The sequence below is a fragment of the Lycium ferocissimum genome, chromosome 8 (genome assembly GCF_029784015.1).
Source record: "Lycium ferocissimum isolate CSIRO_LF1 chromosome 8, AGI_CSIRO_Lferr_CH_V1, whole genome shotgun sequence".
In the NCBI taxonomy this organism is placed as follows: Eukaryota; Viridiplantae; Streptophyta; class Magnoliopsida; order Solanales; family Solanaceae; genus Lycium; species Lycium ferocissimum.
In genome coordinates, this window is record NC_081349.1 from 15,456,415 (window position 1) to 15,476,244 (window position 19,830).

The 19,830-nt window shown below is 32.3% G+C and overlaps 1 protein-coding gene across 4 annotated transcripts; it reads right to left on the minus strand.

The window, feature by feature from the left end:
* Positions 1 to 761: 761 nt before the first annotated feature.
* On the minus strand, positions 762 to 19,329 carry LOC132067337 (carbonic anhydrase 2-like). 4 transcript variants are annotated; one of them, XM_059460534.1, is made up of 10 exons: positions 19,136 to 19,329; positions 18,539 to 18,621; positions 7,940 to 8,007; positions 7,523 to 7,663; positions 5,425 to 5,473; positions 4,627 to 4,743; positions 3,708 to 3,761; positions 2,523 to 2,608; positions 1,527 to 1,632; positions 762 to 1,069 (listed from the first exon to the last, which is right to left on the minus strand). In XM_059460534.1, the coding sequence occupies exons 2-10, from the start codon at positions 18,596 to 18,598 to the stop codon at positions 905 to 907; spliced, it is 846 nt and encodes a 281-aa protein (XP_059316517.1). In that variant the 5' UTR covers positions 18,599 to 18,621; positions 19,136 to 19,329; the 3' UTR covers positions 762 to 904. The 4 variants fall into 4 exon arrangements, with proteins under 4 accessions (XP_059316517.1, XP_059316518.1, XP_059316520.1 ...); XM_059460535.1 differs by having other exon boundaries at positions 7,940 to 8,001; positions 19,136 to 19,326; XM_059460537.1 differs by lacking the exons at positions 18,539 to 18,621; positions 19,136 to 19,329 and adding an exon at positions 8,525 to 8,676 and having other exon boundaries at positions 7,940 to 8,001.
* Between the last annotated feature and the right edge of the window lie 501 nt (positions 19,330 to 19,830).

Genomic DNA, 19,830 nt, shown 5'->3' on the forward strand with positions numbered 1-19,830 from the left:
GCGAGGGGTGACCCTCTTCTTAACCCTTTAGCAACAAGAAGGAGTACTTCTACTTTTAAGTAGGAGAACTTTTCTTTCCATTCTACCAATGAGGACAAATGCTCATTTCGTAAAGTAAAGAGGAGCAATGGTTTTTCCCTCCACTTCTTTTCCCTCCATTTCCCATTCAATCTATCAATTAAACTCAACATCTATGAACAAAGGGCTAAATCTTGGTGAATTCTGACACTTATAATATCCCGATTAGAAAATGAAGTTAATAATAGAAAAGGTTTTACGTTGCAGCCAATTGGGTTCAATTGGTTATCCAAGATCATGAGCTAGGAATTAATTAAAATGGAGCACTGAAATGATAACTCCAAAATAAAATGGTAAACAATTTACGCCTATCTTGAATGGACAGCAACAGTTGTTTGGTGGCCTGATTCTTTTTTACCGGTCAAGCACGTGAATTTTTTTAAAAAAAAACATGAATGGCGGTGTAACTCGATCTCAAGACCTCTACCTATTCTAAATTTTAATCTCATGTTGAAGTGTGTGATCATCTCATCTAAAAGCTTAAATAATTAGAGAGAGGACACTTCCATTATTTAATTATGTCTTTCATAATGACCTGATATTGTAAAAAAAAATTACACTGACGGTGTATATAACTTAAAACTCTATTGTAAAATATTGTAACTGGTTAGTGAGCCTTTGGCTCATCGAAAAGAAAGGTTGTGAAAAAACAAAAGTAGATAATATTAAGCACAAAGCTCACAAAGCTCAAACAGCCAGCTAACATTATTTCTTTGACACACATTGTTGTTCAGTATTACATTTACATCAAAGTGCAAAGTAAAGAGAAAAAAAACTTGAAACACAATTACATTGGTTACATGAAAATTTGTAATTTTGCAATAGTTTAGAGTGAAACAGAAGGGGTAAGTTTGAAGTCTATATTCCATAGCTCAAAGGATCCATTCACAAAATCATAGTGTCCACCTTTTAGTGCAATGCTTTTATTCACCACAGCTTCTCTCACAAATGGATATGTCAATAAGTTGCCTAATGATACATTCACAGCCTCCTGCTCAACGTCATACAAAAATTTAACATTACATTTTTATATAAGTATCTCAAATGTTAAAGTTTTATTAGTGATCTAAAGGAATAACAACACTTTTGGTCCCTCGGTTATTAGTAAATTCTGATTTTAGTTCTCTTGATATTTGACTAGCACATTTAAGTTCAATTAATAGAAATGTGCGTTTTTTGGTCCCTTTATGTAGGAAATATGCTATATTTGAAGTATTTAGAATTATATTAGTGTCAAATATGAAGTTAAAATACAAGCTCTATATAAAATATAGATAACTAAGTGGTGGAATAATTGATAATCGTGGTAAATTTATGAATTTTCACAAGCAAAGAGATCAAAAGTACTTAGTCAAATATCGTAAGGATTAAAATTATAATTTATAACCAAAACTGTTATTGACCCTTATCTAAAACATATCATAGGTAACAAAAGAGTAATTAATTACCTTCTCCAATTTTGTACATTGTTCAGTGGGATCCATATCGCAACATTCTGCCTTTACCTTTGCCTTAGCTGTTAAACAGATTTTCACCCATTCTTCAATGAAATCGCTGCATTTTGATGTAGTCAAAGTATAAGAACATGGATAATAATATTTTTCCCCCGTTTATACCAATTTACTCAACAAGCTTTGATCACTAATAGACACCTGTTGGGAATAATTATTTCATAGATATTTGACTAAATTACTCATATATTTTACTTAAATGAGTAAAGGACAACCTAGTGCACTAATCTCCTGTTATGTGCGGGGTCCTTACTTAAATGAGTAATTAATACTAACTATTTGCCTTCTTCAAATATCAGGATGAAATTGAAAAAAAAAATACAATTAATACTTTCTTCATATTTAAATAAGAAATATATTAGAGTAATTATCTTAACTTAAAAAGCCACAAATAAAAAGGACGGAAGAAAGTAAAAGTTATACTCTATCCGTCCTAATTATGTGATACAGTGTGGACTTCGAGAGACAAATTTCTTTATTTTGATTGTGAATTCAGACATACAATCTTAATTTTTTTTTAAAAATAATTTATATATTTAGAAACTCATAAAAAGTATTATAAATCACAATAATTAATAATTTAAAATATTAAAGGGTATACAAATAAATCGCGGTAAAAGAATTTCTTGTTTGACTCTCGAAATATCACATAAATTGGGAAGAGGGAGTAATAATTCTTTGGCCTATTAATTTTTTTTTTTTTTTTGGACTGATCTGAAGAGTACCCGTGAATTACTCCGTTATAGTAATTATTTGGTTTCCCTAATTACTATTATGTTATCTTGATGAGTAGACGTGTCTTTTAAAAGTCAATAGACTGATCATATTTTATTCATCAGCTGCTTAATAAGAGTGACTATGCGCTTATTGATAAGCCGAGTTTCATTCTCAATCATGATCTTATCAGGCATCTAATTAAGGGAAGAAAACAACCTGTTGGTGGACCCATCATCAGGAATAGACATTAGCCCTTTAATACCTCCACAACAGCTGTGTCCAATCACCAAAATATTCTCCACCTATAATAGTACAAAAATTTATTGTTAAATTCACAACTCCAAATAAATAGGAGAAAAAGGAAAAGTACAGTCAATTAATTAGTACTAAAAAACTTTAAGTAAGTAGTGATTAAATGATTTTACTAATCCCTACTTTCTTAAGGCTGAAGTTAAGATGTACGTAATATATGCATAATTTGATTTCCACCTACTGTACATGCTTTTTAGAAAAATTAATTCACAACTCCAAATAGATAGGAAACAAGACAAGTGTAGGCAATTAAAAATTAGGCCGAATACTTATGTAGCCTCCAAAACTTGTCAATATTTTTTATTTAGACATCTGAACCAAATGATTGTATTTATCCCTACATACTTAAGGCTGAAGTTATGAGCTGATCATGATATAATACAGTATAATGTATATTTTGATTTCTACCACGCACATGGGACGTACAGTTTGAGGCAAAGTTAAAAAGAGGTTTAAGACCAAATCAGACAAGTACTCACGGACTTCATATATCAACTCTTAAAAGTCACACAAAACAATGTAGGAGAGTTGAAAATGTTGCTCAATTAGGAGAAATTTAGGCTCCTGAAAGTAGTTCTGGCTCTACTAAAATCAAAAGAACTACTTGCGTTAGAAATAAAGTCAAATATAAATATATATTTTTATGACGAAAAGTCTGTCTGGGGCCAATCTTTGGACTAATCACAACCTTTGAAACTTCGAAATAATGAGCTAACCTAAAGAGCAGCAATTGACGAGTAGGTGTCCTTTCTTTAAAAGAAAAACTAAACTAAAACAACTCAACAGTTGAAATTGTTTTCTATTCGTATTGCAAATAATCTTCTTAACCTTCTTAAATTTGAATAATAAAGTCAATGTCACACAAGTTGACATTTTCAATTACATAATATGGGGAGAAAGTAAGAAAGGCATCTCTATAATTAGGTAGGCTTTGGACCAATGGACCATAAATGGGCAGGCTAAAAGATACTTTGTTCTTGCCCTCATTAATTAAGGATAAATTAAATAACTTTATCCTTTATTAATTAAGCAGAATACGTGTAAAATCAAATTTCAATTGTCATCTAATAGGTGTTAAAAATGACTGACCTTCAAGTGGACAACTGCATATTCGACTGCTGCACCCACTCCAGAATATTTTGTCTGTATAACAAAATTAGAGTCACTTAAGTTTAAATACTGTTCTCAATTAGGATAAAGTGCAAAAAAGTACAGGATAAATTATGAGTTAAGATGCGCCCCACTGTAACATACATGTCTCAGAATCTGCAATTCAACTACGAATAATGTAAAGTTCAAAACTTTATGCCATATCCACATCATTAATTTCTTTAACTTTTGCTTAGTTCCTTTCCTTTTTTTGTTCTGATTCTTGTTGGTTAAGTCTCTAGCATGGTACTGCATACACTTACATAATATGACGAATTTCTTTTCTGTTGCCTTTTTTCAGAGGCAAATTCAGACAACTACACTTAACGGCTTGTACTTCCTATTGTGGCAAAGATTACAAACCTAAGAGTCAACTTGTGTATCTAAACTTGTCAACTGTAAATTATATAGTTCGAATTGAAAGTAATAAATTGGGTGACACATGCGTGCCCAATTTTCAAGATATTGTCTATTATGATTCAACCTTTCGGGTCCTCACAATTTTGTTCTGTTGGACTTAAATTCAAAAGACGCCTCAAAAGTTGACTTTCAATCCTAACTTGTATGACCGCTAACTTTTTCCCCATTTTTATTGTGGGATTTGCCTCAAGCAAGATTCACATCAACATAGCAATTTGTTGGCTAGCTGTTACTGTGGGGGGACTTTTACTTCTCCTAGAATCAACTTGACAATTTCTATGAGCAAATGGACTATCTGTAAGAAATGTCATTTGGAATAACAATTGGAAGAAATTACACATGACAAATAATACAAGTGGATGTTACTTTGTCAGTGAGTATAATTTTTACTTTTTCTTTGTAATTTCAATAGAAACATAACATTTAGTATAAAATTTACCTGGTCATAAGGAGGGACCATGTTGGCAATATTACGGACCACAAAAGCTTCCCCTGGTTCGAAATTGAGAATGTGCGATGGGCATACTCGAGAATCGGAACAGGCAAATACCAAGAACTGGACGTAATTCAGTGACAAATTAAACAAGGTCTTTGTTGTATATACCGTTAATGTAAAAAAGAAATTATACTATCAAGTCATCTTAAGGATATTCTAAGGCAAGCTTCATTAAAATGTGGATTAGTAATCTTAAAAATAAGACATGTTACATGTAACAACATATAAAAATAACTTAATGTTATAAAATTTCTTTATACCGATTGTATATGTAGCTTAAGTTCAATTATTTATGGGCATTGGTCAATGCTAACGTGCCTTAAACGCCATGAAAATTGTTGTGCAGTCCAAAAAATTTAAAAAGCACAACATTCAGGAACAATTCACATTGTGGACGGCAAGTATATTGGGATTGATAGAAATTGTTTACCTCAAGATTGGTGAATTGTCATTGGTTCAAAACATACATAAAATATTTTGGAAAAAATGGGGGTCATGATTCTCGCCGAAGAGTTTGCAAGAGAGAATAATTTGAGAGCTTAATAATTACTAACTTGTTTACCAGCTGGGGGGGAAAAGACTGGTGGTTAAGAATAATTATATTTTTATTTTCCTTAGAGGGTAGTAATCTTTTCAATAAAATTTGATCATATATGGGAAATAACTACATTAACTATTGAGAACATGATTAATAATTTATTATTATCTGCTGATGCGCGAAGTGACCCTAATATGAATTACCTTAGGGCTTTGACCTTTGGCAAGCTGTCCATACAATTCCGGGTTTTTCCTACAAATAAAGTGCAAAACCCAAGGTTAAGAATTCTGAATTATTTAACATGGTTTTTTTTGGCATAAATATATACCAAACTATGAAGAATCTTTCAAATTAGAAAAATTCTTTCACTTCCTGTAGATAAATAATTTAACTCTTCAAATAAGAGAAGATGATCTTGAATTCTTAAAACAACTACATACATCTGCCATTTCCTTTCAGTTGCATCAAGTTTTCTTTTAATTTCTTTCACATTGCTATCCAGAAATAGTTAAAGGGCACGTTGATCATTTCAGAGTAGGATTCTTACATTTTTTTAATGAAATTTAAATCTGCTTTACTTTCAATAATTAGTTGGAAATAAACTAAATTTCTCTATATAGACAACTTTTTTCTTATTTGACAACTTTTTTCTTATTTTTTTAGCTGAACTTTTGTGTACAAGACGTGCCATACTCTACTCCATTTAATTTGGATGTCTTTTTCTCAATTTAGGACCATGATTTTATACAAGAAGAAATAGTGGGCAGAATGGCTAGACTTCAATGATCAAGATTCCACTCTTTCCCCACAAGTTGGACACCTAGCAACCCACTTATCCTTTTTTTAGGGGTACATCAACCCACTTATCCACTCATATCAAGAGTTATTTTCTTTGACTTTCATTAGCTAATATTATATCCATTTCACCTTATATGATACTTTCTTATTTTGAATTTATTCCAAAAAAAAAATGTTGTTTGATTTTATTTTATTTTATCTGTAATTACATGTATTTATTGTCATAAAAATTGTTATGATGTATCTAAGATTATAAATTCTAACGGTACTTTTGATATGTATTAGAAATCCTTTCTTAAACTCAGTATCAACTGAACACTAGCGTATAAAATAAATATTTTCATATAAAATGAAGCATCGAAAGTATTATTAATTGTCAGGAATTTAACTCTATTCTACTATTTAATGTTTAGACTTTTTTTTTTTGGTGAGGGGGTTTTATTCCTTACGACCTTTTCTTTGACACACCTACTAAGAAAATTATTTAATAACATTAGTTATAAGGGAAGTTCGGCTACATTACTTTTAGTTCTTTCTTAAAATTGAGTAATTAGTAGTTATATGACTTTGTAAAATAGTAAGAATTGAAATTAGAAAAACTAACTCAACTGACTAGTGCTTCTTAGCATTTTATAATAAAAAGTGACAAATAAAAAAAGCATGGAGTAATATTTTCAACCACTAGTAATACGATGGAGTGTCATTTTCACACGATGAGTCTTAACTTTCAACCTTCAACAGTGGAAAAAGAACAATCAACATAAATTACGTTACTTTACCACTTTTTATATGCATTAAATAAATAAATTCAGGAAAAAGACAATTAAGATTTTCTGGCAGCATATCCGAGAATCATGCAATTTTTATGCCACAAAGGTTCTGACACCACCACCTTTAATAGCAAAGGACACTATTCTTCTACGGCAAAGTACTTGCTAATTTTACTCCCTCCTTCCCTTTTTATTGATCCATTCTACTTAAAAATGCAGGTTCACTTTTGCTTATCTCATTCAGCAAATCAGAATAACTCCCTCCATCCACTTTTACTTAACATATCTAAATAAAATAATTTTTTTCTATTTTACCCAAAATATATTCAATAAAAATAGATCAATTAATATGGCTTGTAAATTATGTCTCCATTTATTATATAATTTTTTTTAGCGGAAGGAGTAGTTCCTAATTCATTTTTATTATTAACTATAATCATTTTTCAGTGCATTTCTCAAATTATTGGTTTATTATATTCCAAGAGTGATAAAGTAAACTTATCTTTTTATATTTCTCTATAAGTCAACTTATTTTCCTTTTTGATATGTTCTGAGAGTCACTCTTTTTATATTTAGTAAGTTTTTTTTCAATCAAATCTCCATATTTCTCATTTTAAAAACTAATTTTTAATTTAAGATCACAAAATTCAAAAATCTCCTCCAAATAATATCATTTTTCACAAAACAAAACTTTTTTTCAAATTTTTATAACCAAATAGGCAATTTAACTTACTCATATTTCTCTGCCTTGAAATGTGCGAAACCGGATCGGATCTTCTCATCCGGGTCAGACTTTTTCCCGCCGGCGCCTTCGAGCTCCGCCGTCAACTGCCGTATCTTCGCCGCAGCTGAGTCTTCCAGCTCATTCTTCTCACTACCAACCACACAAAACCAAACAAAAAAAAATTAAAAAACACCCACTCCGCGTGGGACCCAGTGACCAATGTGGGTCCTATGTGTAATGCAAACAGACAAAACAGTTAGGATAGCTCAAATATGAGATGATGATATCACACGTCTGTCCGTTACTATCGGAAATTGTGAAATGACGGATCAGGACAAATTCAGTACACTAATTACGTTATAGAACTAACGAAATTCCTCAAGGAAAATGACAAAAAATGGAAAGGAAAATCATATGGTACTTTACCTGAGAAGCTTTTTCAGTCCTGCAATGGCATCTTCATATGAATCCTCTGCCATTTTTGTAACCTGAAACTCACAGCAAAAATCACACAAAAAACTTATGTTAATCACCAAAACATCATATAATGATATAATCCCTCTCCTGTTGTTTGATCTTACTTAGATAGCGTTTGGCCATAGATTTTGGTTTTGAATATTTATCTTCAAATATGAAATTTGATCTGATTTTAAAAGTTGGAGAAATTTCATTTCCATTCACAAAACTTCAATTTTTTTTCAAATAAAACACATATCCAAACACAACTTCAACTTACAAAAACTCGAATTTTCAAGTTTCTAAGTTTCAAAATATAATCTAGGGCCAAACGGGAGCTTAATTTCTATAATTCTATAAAACGAGATTCAATTAAATGGATTAAAATACATTTTAAAAATCTTTAAAGCACTTATGTGGAAGATCATGATAATTCAACAGAAATTGGAATTTGAGGCAATTAAATCAGAAAAAAAAAGAGGTGAAAGTTGAAAATATGAGAATTATGGAGGAGAAAGATAAAATTATATGAGAAATATGGAGATTTGAATGTACCTCACGTTGACTTGTAGAGAATAAAGTCATTTTTGAAGGTGATGAAGGAGACAGATGATGGCTTTCTTTTCGAGGAAAAAAATGCTCAACAGTAAACAAACTGACGTTCTTTGTGTCGTAAAGGACGATGTGGTGTAGGGAGTATTTATAGAAAGGGATTTAACCATGGTTAGTTGAGAAGCTGATACGTGGTTAATTTTGATGTTGTTTATGGACTGAAATTTTGGATAATTATATTTAATTAGGATTGAAATTTGGGAAATCATATTTATTTAGATTGAAAATGAATATTCAACGCCTTAATGGAAGGAACATGTGTACATACATGTAAAAGCGTCAGCCATTTACAGTGCGGTTACGGGGGAATGGGCCACTGGCTTCACTTTCTCAAATTTTCATTGATTAAATATTTTTGCATTTCAATTGGAGTATGAATTTTTATAAATTACTAACAAGTTCCTTCAATTAAATTATACTTCCTCTGGCCTAATTTATGTTATATAATTTTCTTTTTAATCTGTCCCAAAAAGAATGATATATTTTTATATTTAGAAATAATTCAACTTAAAACTTTTACTTTGAGCTTTATTGAAATGATTTACGATGTCAAATATTATGTTTATTTTAGGCATGCGCGTTTAAAAGTTTTTTTTATTTCTTAAATTCGGTCTGTAATCAATATTATATCACATAAATTGAGACGAAAGAAGTAACATGTAGTGTTATTGTATAGCTCATTAGTGATTCGCTTTGGACCTAGACACGCATGATTTTAAAACACGTTATTAAAGTTATTTTCATGTACAACCAACATCTTCTCATGTTTTGTCGATGAACCCCCACCCTTTAATTACCCAACATCTTCAGCTAAGGTTTGTCTCACCATCATTTAAAAGATGCGGGTTTATGTGGGATTTTCCTAAACTAAATTCAATGATGAGTTGCCTAAATTTGCAAACGAAGTGGCTTTGACACTACTTGTATCATCACCGCCTACCCGTAATATTATCTACTTTGAGTCTAGGCTCGCAAAGTTTTAAAATGCGTCACTAGAATTTAAGACTTGTTTTTTGCATATCTAGCATTTCTCCCGTATTTTGTTGATGTGGTATTTGCCAAAGGAGTCACAATTATAATTCGAATTGTGACATACTTTTTTTTATTAGTGTGTGTACTAAGAGCATTTCACAGCTTCCTTTCTACACATATATATTCTGAGAAGAATTTGTCTATCAAAAAGTTTAAGCTATATGCATTGGTGTAATTTTAATACAGAACTATGTTAAAATAGGTTGCTTATTATTTATTAGATTACCAATCAGTGGTACCAATCAGTGGTATTAAGTAGAATATTTGAAATTATCTTTTAAGTGATCTGATTACATAAATATTTTTTACCCTATCAATACTTAAATCTTTACTGATCATATCATAACAGTAGGTCTTCATTTCACTATCATTGAAATTTATCTACCCCTTCAACTTGAAACACTGTTGTTTAGTCTCTAACAAGTACGAATTCAACTCAAACACCTAAAAACATAATACTATTTGTTTAGGAAGTACTTCTGTTTTGTTATCTTTATTAAATGAAAGAAATGTGTAGGATTGGTTATTTACTCATAGTAGCATCTTCTTTTGACATATAATTAATAAGAAATAAAAACTCATCTGGATAATATAACAGTTAGCATGTACCTTCGAGTTAAAACTATGCCCTCTGATCACTGAGTTGTAAAAATCAAATCCTTAAAAAGGTGTTAACTGGATCAGGGGCACACAGGCACAATACATTAGTCCGACATAATAGAATCCTCTCTGTCTCCTAATTATATGACTAAGTCAAAAAGGATTATGGTTATTAATTGATCAGGATGATGATTATTAATTATTAATTTATACGGTTTTCGGTAAAGGGCTAGTACGTGTAATGTGGCCTTCCTGGCTAGCCGGTGGCTGTTTGTTTCCCATGGGCAAGTCAACCATGGAGTGCCACCACATATACACCTTCTATTTTTGGCTTTTGGAGGTAACATTGATTCATTTCTTCAATATTTTGTCTTCTTTAATAATTTTGGGTTGCTAGCTACAAGCCTACATCCTTGTCTAAAATAATTAATCATATTTTGTGGGAACTATACAGTTAAATTTAACATCAAACGGACTTTTCGTCTTCATATAAGCGGTCTTTTTCGAAGTTCAGATTTTGTAAGAAAAAGTCCATATTTTCTAGATTGATTCACCTTTTGGCTTATTGAAGGTCTTCTTCAACGATAACTAAGGTAGGCTTTATTTGTCTTTTGAATACAGGGAGATGGCACTAATTGGGGACAAATCTATCTTTGTTGTTGAAAAATTGGCTAGAGTTACATAAACTTTTCAACGTACACTACTTTAAAAATAGAAATTAGCGACGGACAAATTTTGTATTAACGACGGATTATCAAAAAAAAATCCGTTAACATGAGCAATTTAGCGAGGGATTAACAACGAAGTTAGTAGCTAATTCCAGCAGCTTCTTTTTTGTAGCGAACACGTGAGCCTTTTTTGTAAGGAAAAAGTGTCAACTCTACCCTTGAATTACGCAAAATGATCCATATTTGCACCTAAAGTTTGAATAACCAGGTCATTATTTCGGCAACAACACCAGTATCTTTTTCAACACTCAGAACCTCTGATGGTCAAGTCTTTATTCCTCAAGCTCAAAATTAACCACCATCAAACTCAAATAAGCCCAAATAGAATTCAAACAACGGTCAATTGCACCATCAAGTTGAATTTCCACCTCTGTCCGAACTCCATCGGCACAACTTTATCATCAATTTCTTAGATCGCTATTCACATTGACCTCCTAATGCTAAAACAATCTCAGGTACACATAATTCAACTCCTAAATCATTTTGCAACAGTACTATTGTGGCAATCAAGATGAGGTTATAATGATTGAAGGTCCGTGGTCTGCTGAAGGAAGTAGAATGGTGTATGTCTGGGAAAAGTGGTAAAGATGAAGGTGCATGTGAAGTAGATCGTCTCAATGGGGTAGTTCTTGTGTAGATCTTTGTATAGTTTCCTTTAATTTGTTAGTGTCATGTGAGTGAGAAGTTGTCGTTAAGTGACAATGATTTTAAGTAGTGTTTTAGAAGAGAGGATTAATTAGTATAGTGGTGATTGATTTAGCGGAGGAGAAATGTCTTCAAAAAGTAGTTGTAAAATCTAAATTATTTCACAAAGTTTAGATCTAATTTTGGACCATTCACATAAGCTAAGGACAAATTTGGACATTTCTTTCTAAATGAGGAAAAAGGACGGAAATTTCAGTTACTGAATATCTGTTTGTACCAAAACATGAAAGGACTTTGAAATAGAAAGACTAAAACTTGTACGTAATCCTTATCCTATGTCCAAACTCAACCGCAAAAATAAAAGCAATACCCAAAATATGAGAAAGTCTGCCTTAATGAGGTTGTTTTTATGTGAAACTTTGTATGTTCGCTTTGCAAGTGTCGTTAGAGTGAAAAGTGATGATAAAGTATGGTGGTCTTAAAATGCTGTTTTTTAATTTTATTGTGGTAATCAATTTAGAGGATGAATGATGTTGTTTGAGAAAAATAATGGTTTAATTTAAATATCTGTTTGAACATTTTTCCATCTGTTCGTAATCCGTCCGTCCCTTATTATTTGTCTACTTTCTCCTTTACACGTCTTTTAAGAAATCATAAATAAAAGTGTATTTTTAATATATTACCCTTATCTCTCTCATATAAATTGCACTCTAATCAATATTGGTTACTTTAAAAAACAATTAATGTTACGGATGAAATAGAAAAAAATTACTAATTAATTCTATCTTGATTTTTTAAATGAACAAATATTTTGGAACGAATATTTATAATAATGTGGACAACTAATATGGGACTGAGGGAGTAGCAAAAAATGAATTGATTTGGAAAGAGAAAGACTAATACTTTTACGTAATGCGTATCCTATCAATCTATGTCCAAACTAAATTTCGAAAACAAAAGCAATACCCAAAATATTCTTTTGGAGTTGGAAAGGGTATGTGGAGTTCATGAACCACAAAAGGTCATGAGGATTATTAGTCACATAAATGTTAAATGAAGGAGGAGGATAATGCACTTCTTCGCAAAATACAGAAGTAGAAGAAATAATAATGGGTCATTTGCACTTTACCTCTATTTTGTGTTGGTATTTAATTTTTGCCCCTTGAGACCAAATAACTTTTTCGCGGTGCATAAATTTATATTTTCACCTCATAATATTTCACAAGTTATGCCCTGCACCCTTAAAGAACTTCTGACTAGCTAATCATAAGTTCGATTATGAAGGGGGCAATTCGCAGGAATGCCCTTATTTTGGGGTGGTCTTTAATTTTTGCCCATTAAATTGGTGGTTTTTTATTTTTGCCCTTCGTTAAAACCCCTTGGTTTCGGGACCCCCGCTCAGTCAAAAAATAAAAAAAAATTCGCAAGACAGAGTTTGGATTCGCAAAAATTCTGCCTTAAGGCAGAATTTTGCATGATTCAGGCAGAGTTTCAAACTCTACCTTAAAATTCTGGCTTAAGGCAGTGTTTTGAAGGCAAAATTCTGCCTTGCGAATTCAAACCTCTGCCTTGCGAAATTCCTTCTTTTTTTTTTTTTACTGAGCTGGGGTTCGAACTTTCAAGCAAAATTTTACCTTAAAGTTCTGTCTTGTGAATCCAAACCTCTGCCTTGCTAAATTCCCTTTTTTTTTTTTTACTGAGTTGGGGTTCGAACCCAGAACCTCAGAGTATTAGACGAGGGCAAAAATTAAAGACCACCAATTTGAGGGGCAAAAATTAAAGACCAAAAAAATGAAAATTAAAGTCCAGCCCATTTGAAGGGAAAACCGTGCAATTTTTTAAAGGGCAATTCGCAGGATTGCCCTTCTTTTGGGGTGGTCTTTAATTGTTTCCCCTGGTCTTTAATTTTTACCCTTCACGTAGAAACCCTGAGATTCGCGTAGAAACCCTGAGGTTCTGGATTCGAACTCCCGCTTCGGCATAAAAATAAAAAATAATTTCGCAAGGTAAGGCTTGGAGAAGTTATCTTACGGAGGATACGAGCGCTTAAGGCATAGCTAAAGTCTGTTTTGAGGGCGGACTTTGTCTTAAGGCATATATTTTATTTTTTTTACTTTGCAAGGCAAAGTTTTAGTTATGCCTTAAGGAAAAGTTCCGTCTTATGGGGCATACTTTTAGTTATGCCTTACCTAAGAGTCTGTCCCATAAGGCATAGCTAAACTATGCTTTAAGGAAAAGTCATAAGGCGGAACTTTTCCTTAAGGCAAAGTCTATGCCTTAAGGAAAGATTCCGCCTTATGGGGCATACTTTTAGTTATAGCTTAACTAAAATTCTGTCCCATAAGGCACAACTAAACTATGCAAAAAGTTCTGCCGGATCCGGCATGACTTTAGTCATGCCTTAAGCGAGCGTATGCCGGCTTCGGCATAACTTTCCCAATTCTTATCTTGCGAAATTATTTTTTATTTTTATGCCTGAGCGGAAATTCGAACCTAGAATCTCAAAATTTCTACGCGAAGGATAAAACTTAAAGACCACAAATATGAGGGGCAAAATCTCAAGACTACCCAAAAGATGGGCAATCCGCGCAGAAAAAATGCTTTTTAAATGATAAGTGTTCTTAAGAAAGTCCAAAAGGCAATTTCCCAATTTCAACCTTCCACTATATAAATTTGATCAGCAAAATAGCCCGTGATGGGGTGACGTGACACCCTCCTTTATTCTTATTTCAACCTTCCACTATATAAATTTGACCAGCAAAATGGCCCGTGAAGGCGTGACTTGACACCCTTCTTTATTCTTTCTTTTTTCAGTGAGCTGCTCTCAGCATACTTTTTTTAATAGCAGAATTTTGTGGAAGTTTTTATATCGATCAATAATTACCCACTTCATGTAGCAAACAAGTGTTTTAAAAGAAAATTCAATGATCCATAATTCTACTTTCCTTGACCCGTTTTAAGAGATACACTTTCTTTGTTAGTCCGTTTCAAATAAATGATATGTTTGTATTGTTTAAATCACAAATTTCAAAAATCTCTATTTCTTTCGTAAATTCTATTTTCAATTAAATACTTTCACGTAGATTCTAAACGGAGGGAGTATTTCTCAAATTGAAGTATTATGAGCTTTAGTCTCTGTAATCACTTCAACAACTGTTATCCAGTTTAACAGTCCTAAAGTCCTGTAAGAAAGAGGGAAAATTATAGCCATTTAAAAAAAAAATGGACTTCTTGGTCTAAATCCTTCTGTATAATGGAGCAGGCCTTTGGACCTATAATAGTTCACGTGATTAAAACGTGGTCGAGTCAACAAACATACTGAAATTTACACGAGTAATTTTGAACCTCATTGATTAAACTTGTATAATTATATACTTTCTCCAGAATTCTAGTCCTCATTTTCCTTCTTCAACTCCATTTTTTTCATATGCACGTTGTTTATTTGTCAGTATTTTGGTTGAAGAAATTTGAAGAACAAGATAGTTGAATTTTATTGAGTTTGTTTATTGGAGAAAATAAAGTGCGTCTATTTGATTTTTGAGAATTTGGATGAATCTAACAATTAAAAATTATGGGGATATATTGGCATTACAAGCAGGGCCGACCAGAGGGCCAAGCCACTAAAGCGGGGGCTTTAGGCCCCAAAAATTTGGGGGCCCCATTTTTTTTATTCAGTATTCGGTACTTGTATTGAATTTTCCCATTAATTCGATTTCGAGGCACGCAAGATCGATTAAAGAGGGAAACACTCACTAGCAAGATTTTTTTTATTCTGAGGCTCGAACCCAAGACCTCTAGTTAAGGAAGAATGAGGCCTAATTTTTACCTACAATATATTTATAGGTTAATTTTTCTTATAAAAATATTGAGCAGAAAAAATAAGGCGTCCCGTTCCGATTAAAGTTGGCTTTAGGCCACCGATCTTATTGAGCTGCCCCTATACAAGGTTGGATATCAAATTTAGTTACGTTGATTTTGATCAATTTCGAAGCAAAAATGTGTTGCTGAATTTCCACACAACACATTATGGTGATTGACAAAATTTAAGATCAAAATTCTCACAATCAACATAACTATCTTGTTGAGGCAAGTCTTATGACTGAAATCCTGGCCATTCATCAGGATTTGTGACCAAAGTCCTAATGATCACCATTTTTTTTCAACACAAATTACACATGATAGCATGATATTTTCTCCACACTAATGATCACCATTGTATTCTGTTAAAAAGTCTTGCCCAATTTCAAACAAAAGGTTCATGGCGCCCCGCCAGAATTTTTCTCCTGCTTCTGGCGAAACGATTGTTTTTACTTTATTTTTTCTTAATGAGATTAAATTTTAAATAGTGACATCAAAATATCTGATTTGTGCAAATTACCCCTAAACATTTGAGTTTTAGATGTTTGGGTTTGTCGGTCTGGTTGAAGTAGAACTTAGAAGTAATTGCACGGTTTGGACCTCAAATGAACTGGTCTTTAGCTTTTGTCCTTCAAAATCAAGTTTATGCCTAATGGGGCATAAATTCTTTCAAGGAACTAGCATAAGTTATGGATATTATATTGCGTAATTTATGCCCTTCTAGGCATACGTTTGATTTTAAAGGGCAAAAATTAAAGACCGGCCCATTTGAAGGGTAAAACTTAAAGACCGGCACAAAATAGGGACAAAAGTGCAAATGACCCTAGAAATTAAAGATATGTTGAATACATTGATAGTCCCTTGAATTTGTTAGTAAATTTCATTTATGCACTCAAATTTTGGTCTTGTCTAATTGAGAACCTCAATACATGATAAAATGTTAATATGAGACACTTTCGGCTCATATTTTGAAAAAAAAATTATGCGCGTGTTTACAAGCGATCATTATATAGATATGTTAATCACATTAAATATTTCTACTCCTTTAATTATACACGTTAGCATCAACGAAACATGTATGAGGTTTTATGACTTAGTAGGGTTAATGCGTAATAACCAAAGGAGGTGACATATATTAAGTGGTTAACTTATTTACGTAATGGCTCTTCAGAACACGCACAAAAGCTCTCTTAAAACTTTGAGCTGGAAGTGTCTAATATGAATATTTTACCATATGTTCAGGTATTTAATAAAAAGATAGCATAGTTCAAGTATGTAAATGAAATATAGAGATAATGATAAAAAATACACCTCATGTATCATCCTTTTTTTAGTTTCCTATCTGAACTATCAGGTGTGAGAGTTTCTTACCTAACCTATCACCAATTATTTACAATACACACCTCAACTATCAGTTGTTCACTTTTCCTACATGAACTATCACCAACTAGTTTGCAAAACACACCTCAACTATCAGTTGTTCATTTTTAATGAGGTGTATTTTGCAAACTAATTGGTGATAGTTCATGTAGGAAAAGTGAACAACTGATAGTTTAAGTAGAAAATTCAAAAAAAAAATTATACTTGATGTGTGTTTTTGACCTAATCCGACCTTTCCCCTGGATTTTTCTTAATTAAATTTAGTCTTTTATGGGGCTAACTCAACAGAACCAAGAATTAAAACGAGAATGTCCTCTAGGTATTGATGCAACTTCTTTGTCCGCATATCCTTATTTGGGAAAAAAATGAAAAGTAGAGAAAGTAAAACTTTATTCATCAACACCCCTTTTCATATCAATTTGTGTATATTTCTATTTGTTTTGTGCTATATAAGGGATTTAACCACTCGCTGTTACTGCATTTTCTCCTTAAGTGAAGGCAGAGATATGGAAAAGGAAAGAAACCAGTTGAACCCTTTATAGCCTTTTGGCTAAACTTTTAAAATCAGGTTATTTTGAAGAGGGTTTTTCACATAAGTGCTTTTCAGAAAAGTACTTTTGGTAAGAAGCAGTTTGTGTATGACCAATTTATTTAAAAAGCACTTTTAAGCAAAGAATTAGTGTTTGGTCAAACTTTTAAAAAATGCTTCAAAATGTTTTATCTCAAAAGTGTTTTTCAAAAAAGTGCTTTTGGAGAAAAACTATTTTTTTAGCTTCTGAAAAACAGTTTCTGTTATTCCTTAGAAGCATTTATTTTTTAACAAAAGCTTGGTCAAACACCTCACTTTTTAAAAATAAGCATTTTTTGAAAGAAAAAAAAAACAGTTTTGCCTTTCAAAAACTTGGCCAAACAGGCTATTAATAGGTGCAAAGACGAGGGGTTATTACCAAAGACTTCATAACCATAAGTAGCTCCAAAGGTTTGGGCCTGTTGGTCTAACTAGAGCATATTTAATTAGTAGGCTTTTTGACCCATAATACTTCAAAAATCATCAAAAGTTTTGTGTAAAATTCACAAATAAACACTTTTCAACTTATATCATCTAAAAATAGTCATTAAATTTCAAATTAAACAGGTGAAATCCAGGTCATTGTCATGAACTTCACTTGTGGAATTCGAAACTCCATAACAATAGCTACATTTCAATTACAGGGCCAAAAATGGTTGGTGGACGCTATTTCTACAAAAGCTTTAGTGGGCCAATTTAGCTTCAATTCTTTGTCATTTGACTTTGTTGTATGGTTATTAAACAGAATCGAAAAGAAATGCAATGTGGGTATCCAAACAATAGAGGGCTCAAATGGGCTCGGGCCCAAAAGATTTTGTGTGGAGAGAGATCCTTTTTCTTGTACGATAAAAGAAATTTGGAGTACACTTTAATCTGTTTGATAATTTTCACTTATTCTAGAGTTAATTTAGCAAGTTTTTTGATTTTAAGTTAGACTAAACTTATTCAATGTAAATTGTATGCTTCCTATTGAAATAGAGAATGATGCGTTTTAAAATGTTCGTTAAAGTTTACATAGGTTGGACCTTGGGATGGCGAAAGTATACTTTGGTCATAAGGTTGTTATATTGGAGTATCACATTACCATCATTCGACTACAAAAATAAAGGCTATCAAATATAAAAAGGGCAGAGGTCTAGAGTTAACCTGATTGAGAGACTTTCTTGAACAGCATAGTAGCATGCATTTCCTAAATTTTCCAGCCATAATGAGAATCCTCAAAATATATCCTGTAATTCAGCCAGTTATCATACGTACGTTAGTTAACCATAGTAATATGCAAACCCCCCCCCCCCAACCAAACATGCACCCACATCCCACAAATAAAAAGTTCAATTTTTAATTTAAACTCCTAATTCTATTCAATATACCTTTCACCTAAGAATACGCAAATTGTCATCCAATTGCGAGAAAGCTAAGAGAGAAGAACAGACATAACATAATTTGTGTTAGTTTTGCAGGGTATTAATTACCGCATCATGTCTTTTGATAATATAATATAATTAGTAAATACATGCTCTATGTGACAGTTTAAGGTTTTAGATTAGATGGTCACACAATTCAACAATATATATCTGCTAATAAATGTTGAAAGTGACCTAATTGTGTAAGATTTCGACATACTTTCAGCGTATGTTAGTTTAACTTAGGAGGAAAAAACATTTTGCCCCTAGTTCAATGCATTTATGTGTGTGCGTGTGTGCGCGTGAGAGAGAGAGAGAGAGAGAGAGAGAGAGAGAGTACCTAAGTAGAATTCAAGAATTGAGAACTAGCATCAAAAGAGAGGTGGGGGATGTTTGACTTATAATAGCATGCAATATTTGTTATTGAAAAGCTCTCTATAAATCAAAGGGAAAAGGGACCTAAAGACCATAGTGTGGGATAAGAGTAAACCACAAATTAAAAAGAGTTCTCCTCACGGAAATTCCATCAATGAAAACCACAAAAAGGGATAAGATCAACAGAGACAAAAACAAAGAATGAAAAGAGTTGAGCTTTGGATAACTTCTACGATTGGCACACCTTTAAAATTATAGATAGCAAACTTACATTACATTTTTGGGCCACATTTTCATTCTTAGTCAGCATCGGTCAATCCTACTTATCAAATTCTGACCAGAGGTTGTGGCTTGACCATACTCTTACAAGAATAAAATAAACAACACAAATTATTTAATTCCTTTTAATAAAGTTGTTACTTCTATTTGAGATTGAGGTGTGATTATTATTACATTGCAAAATCTTTATAACAGCGTCACTTGTGTAGATTTTTTGTACTCTTCTAGCGAAATATTCTTACAGAGAATATATATAGATGGTTCCCAAAAAACTTAGTGGCTATGGTGAATTATTGTTATAAAGGATGATCGTTATTGTATGACTGTATAAGCATTTCCTCTTATTAGGGTTGTAATTGAATGGTTGCAATTTCACCTTAC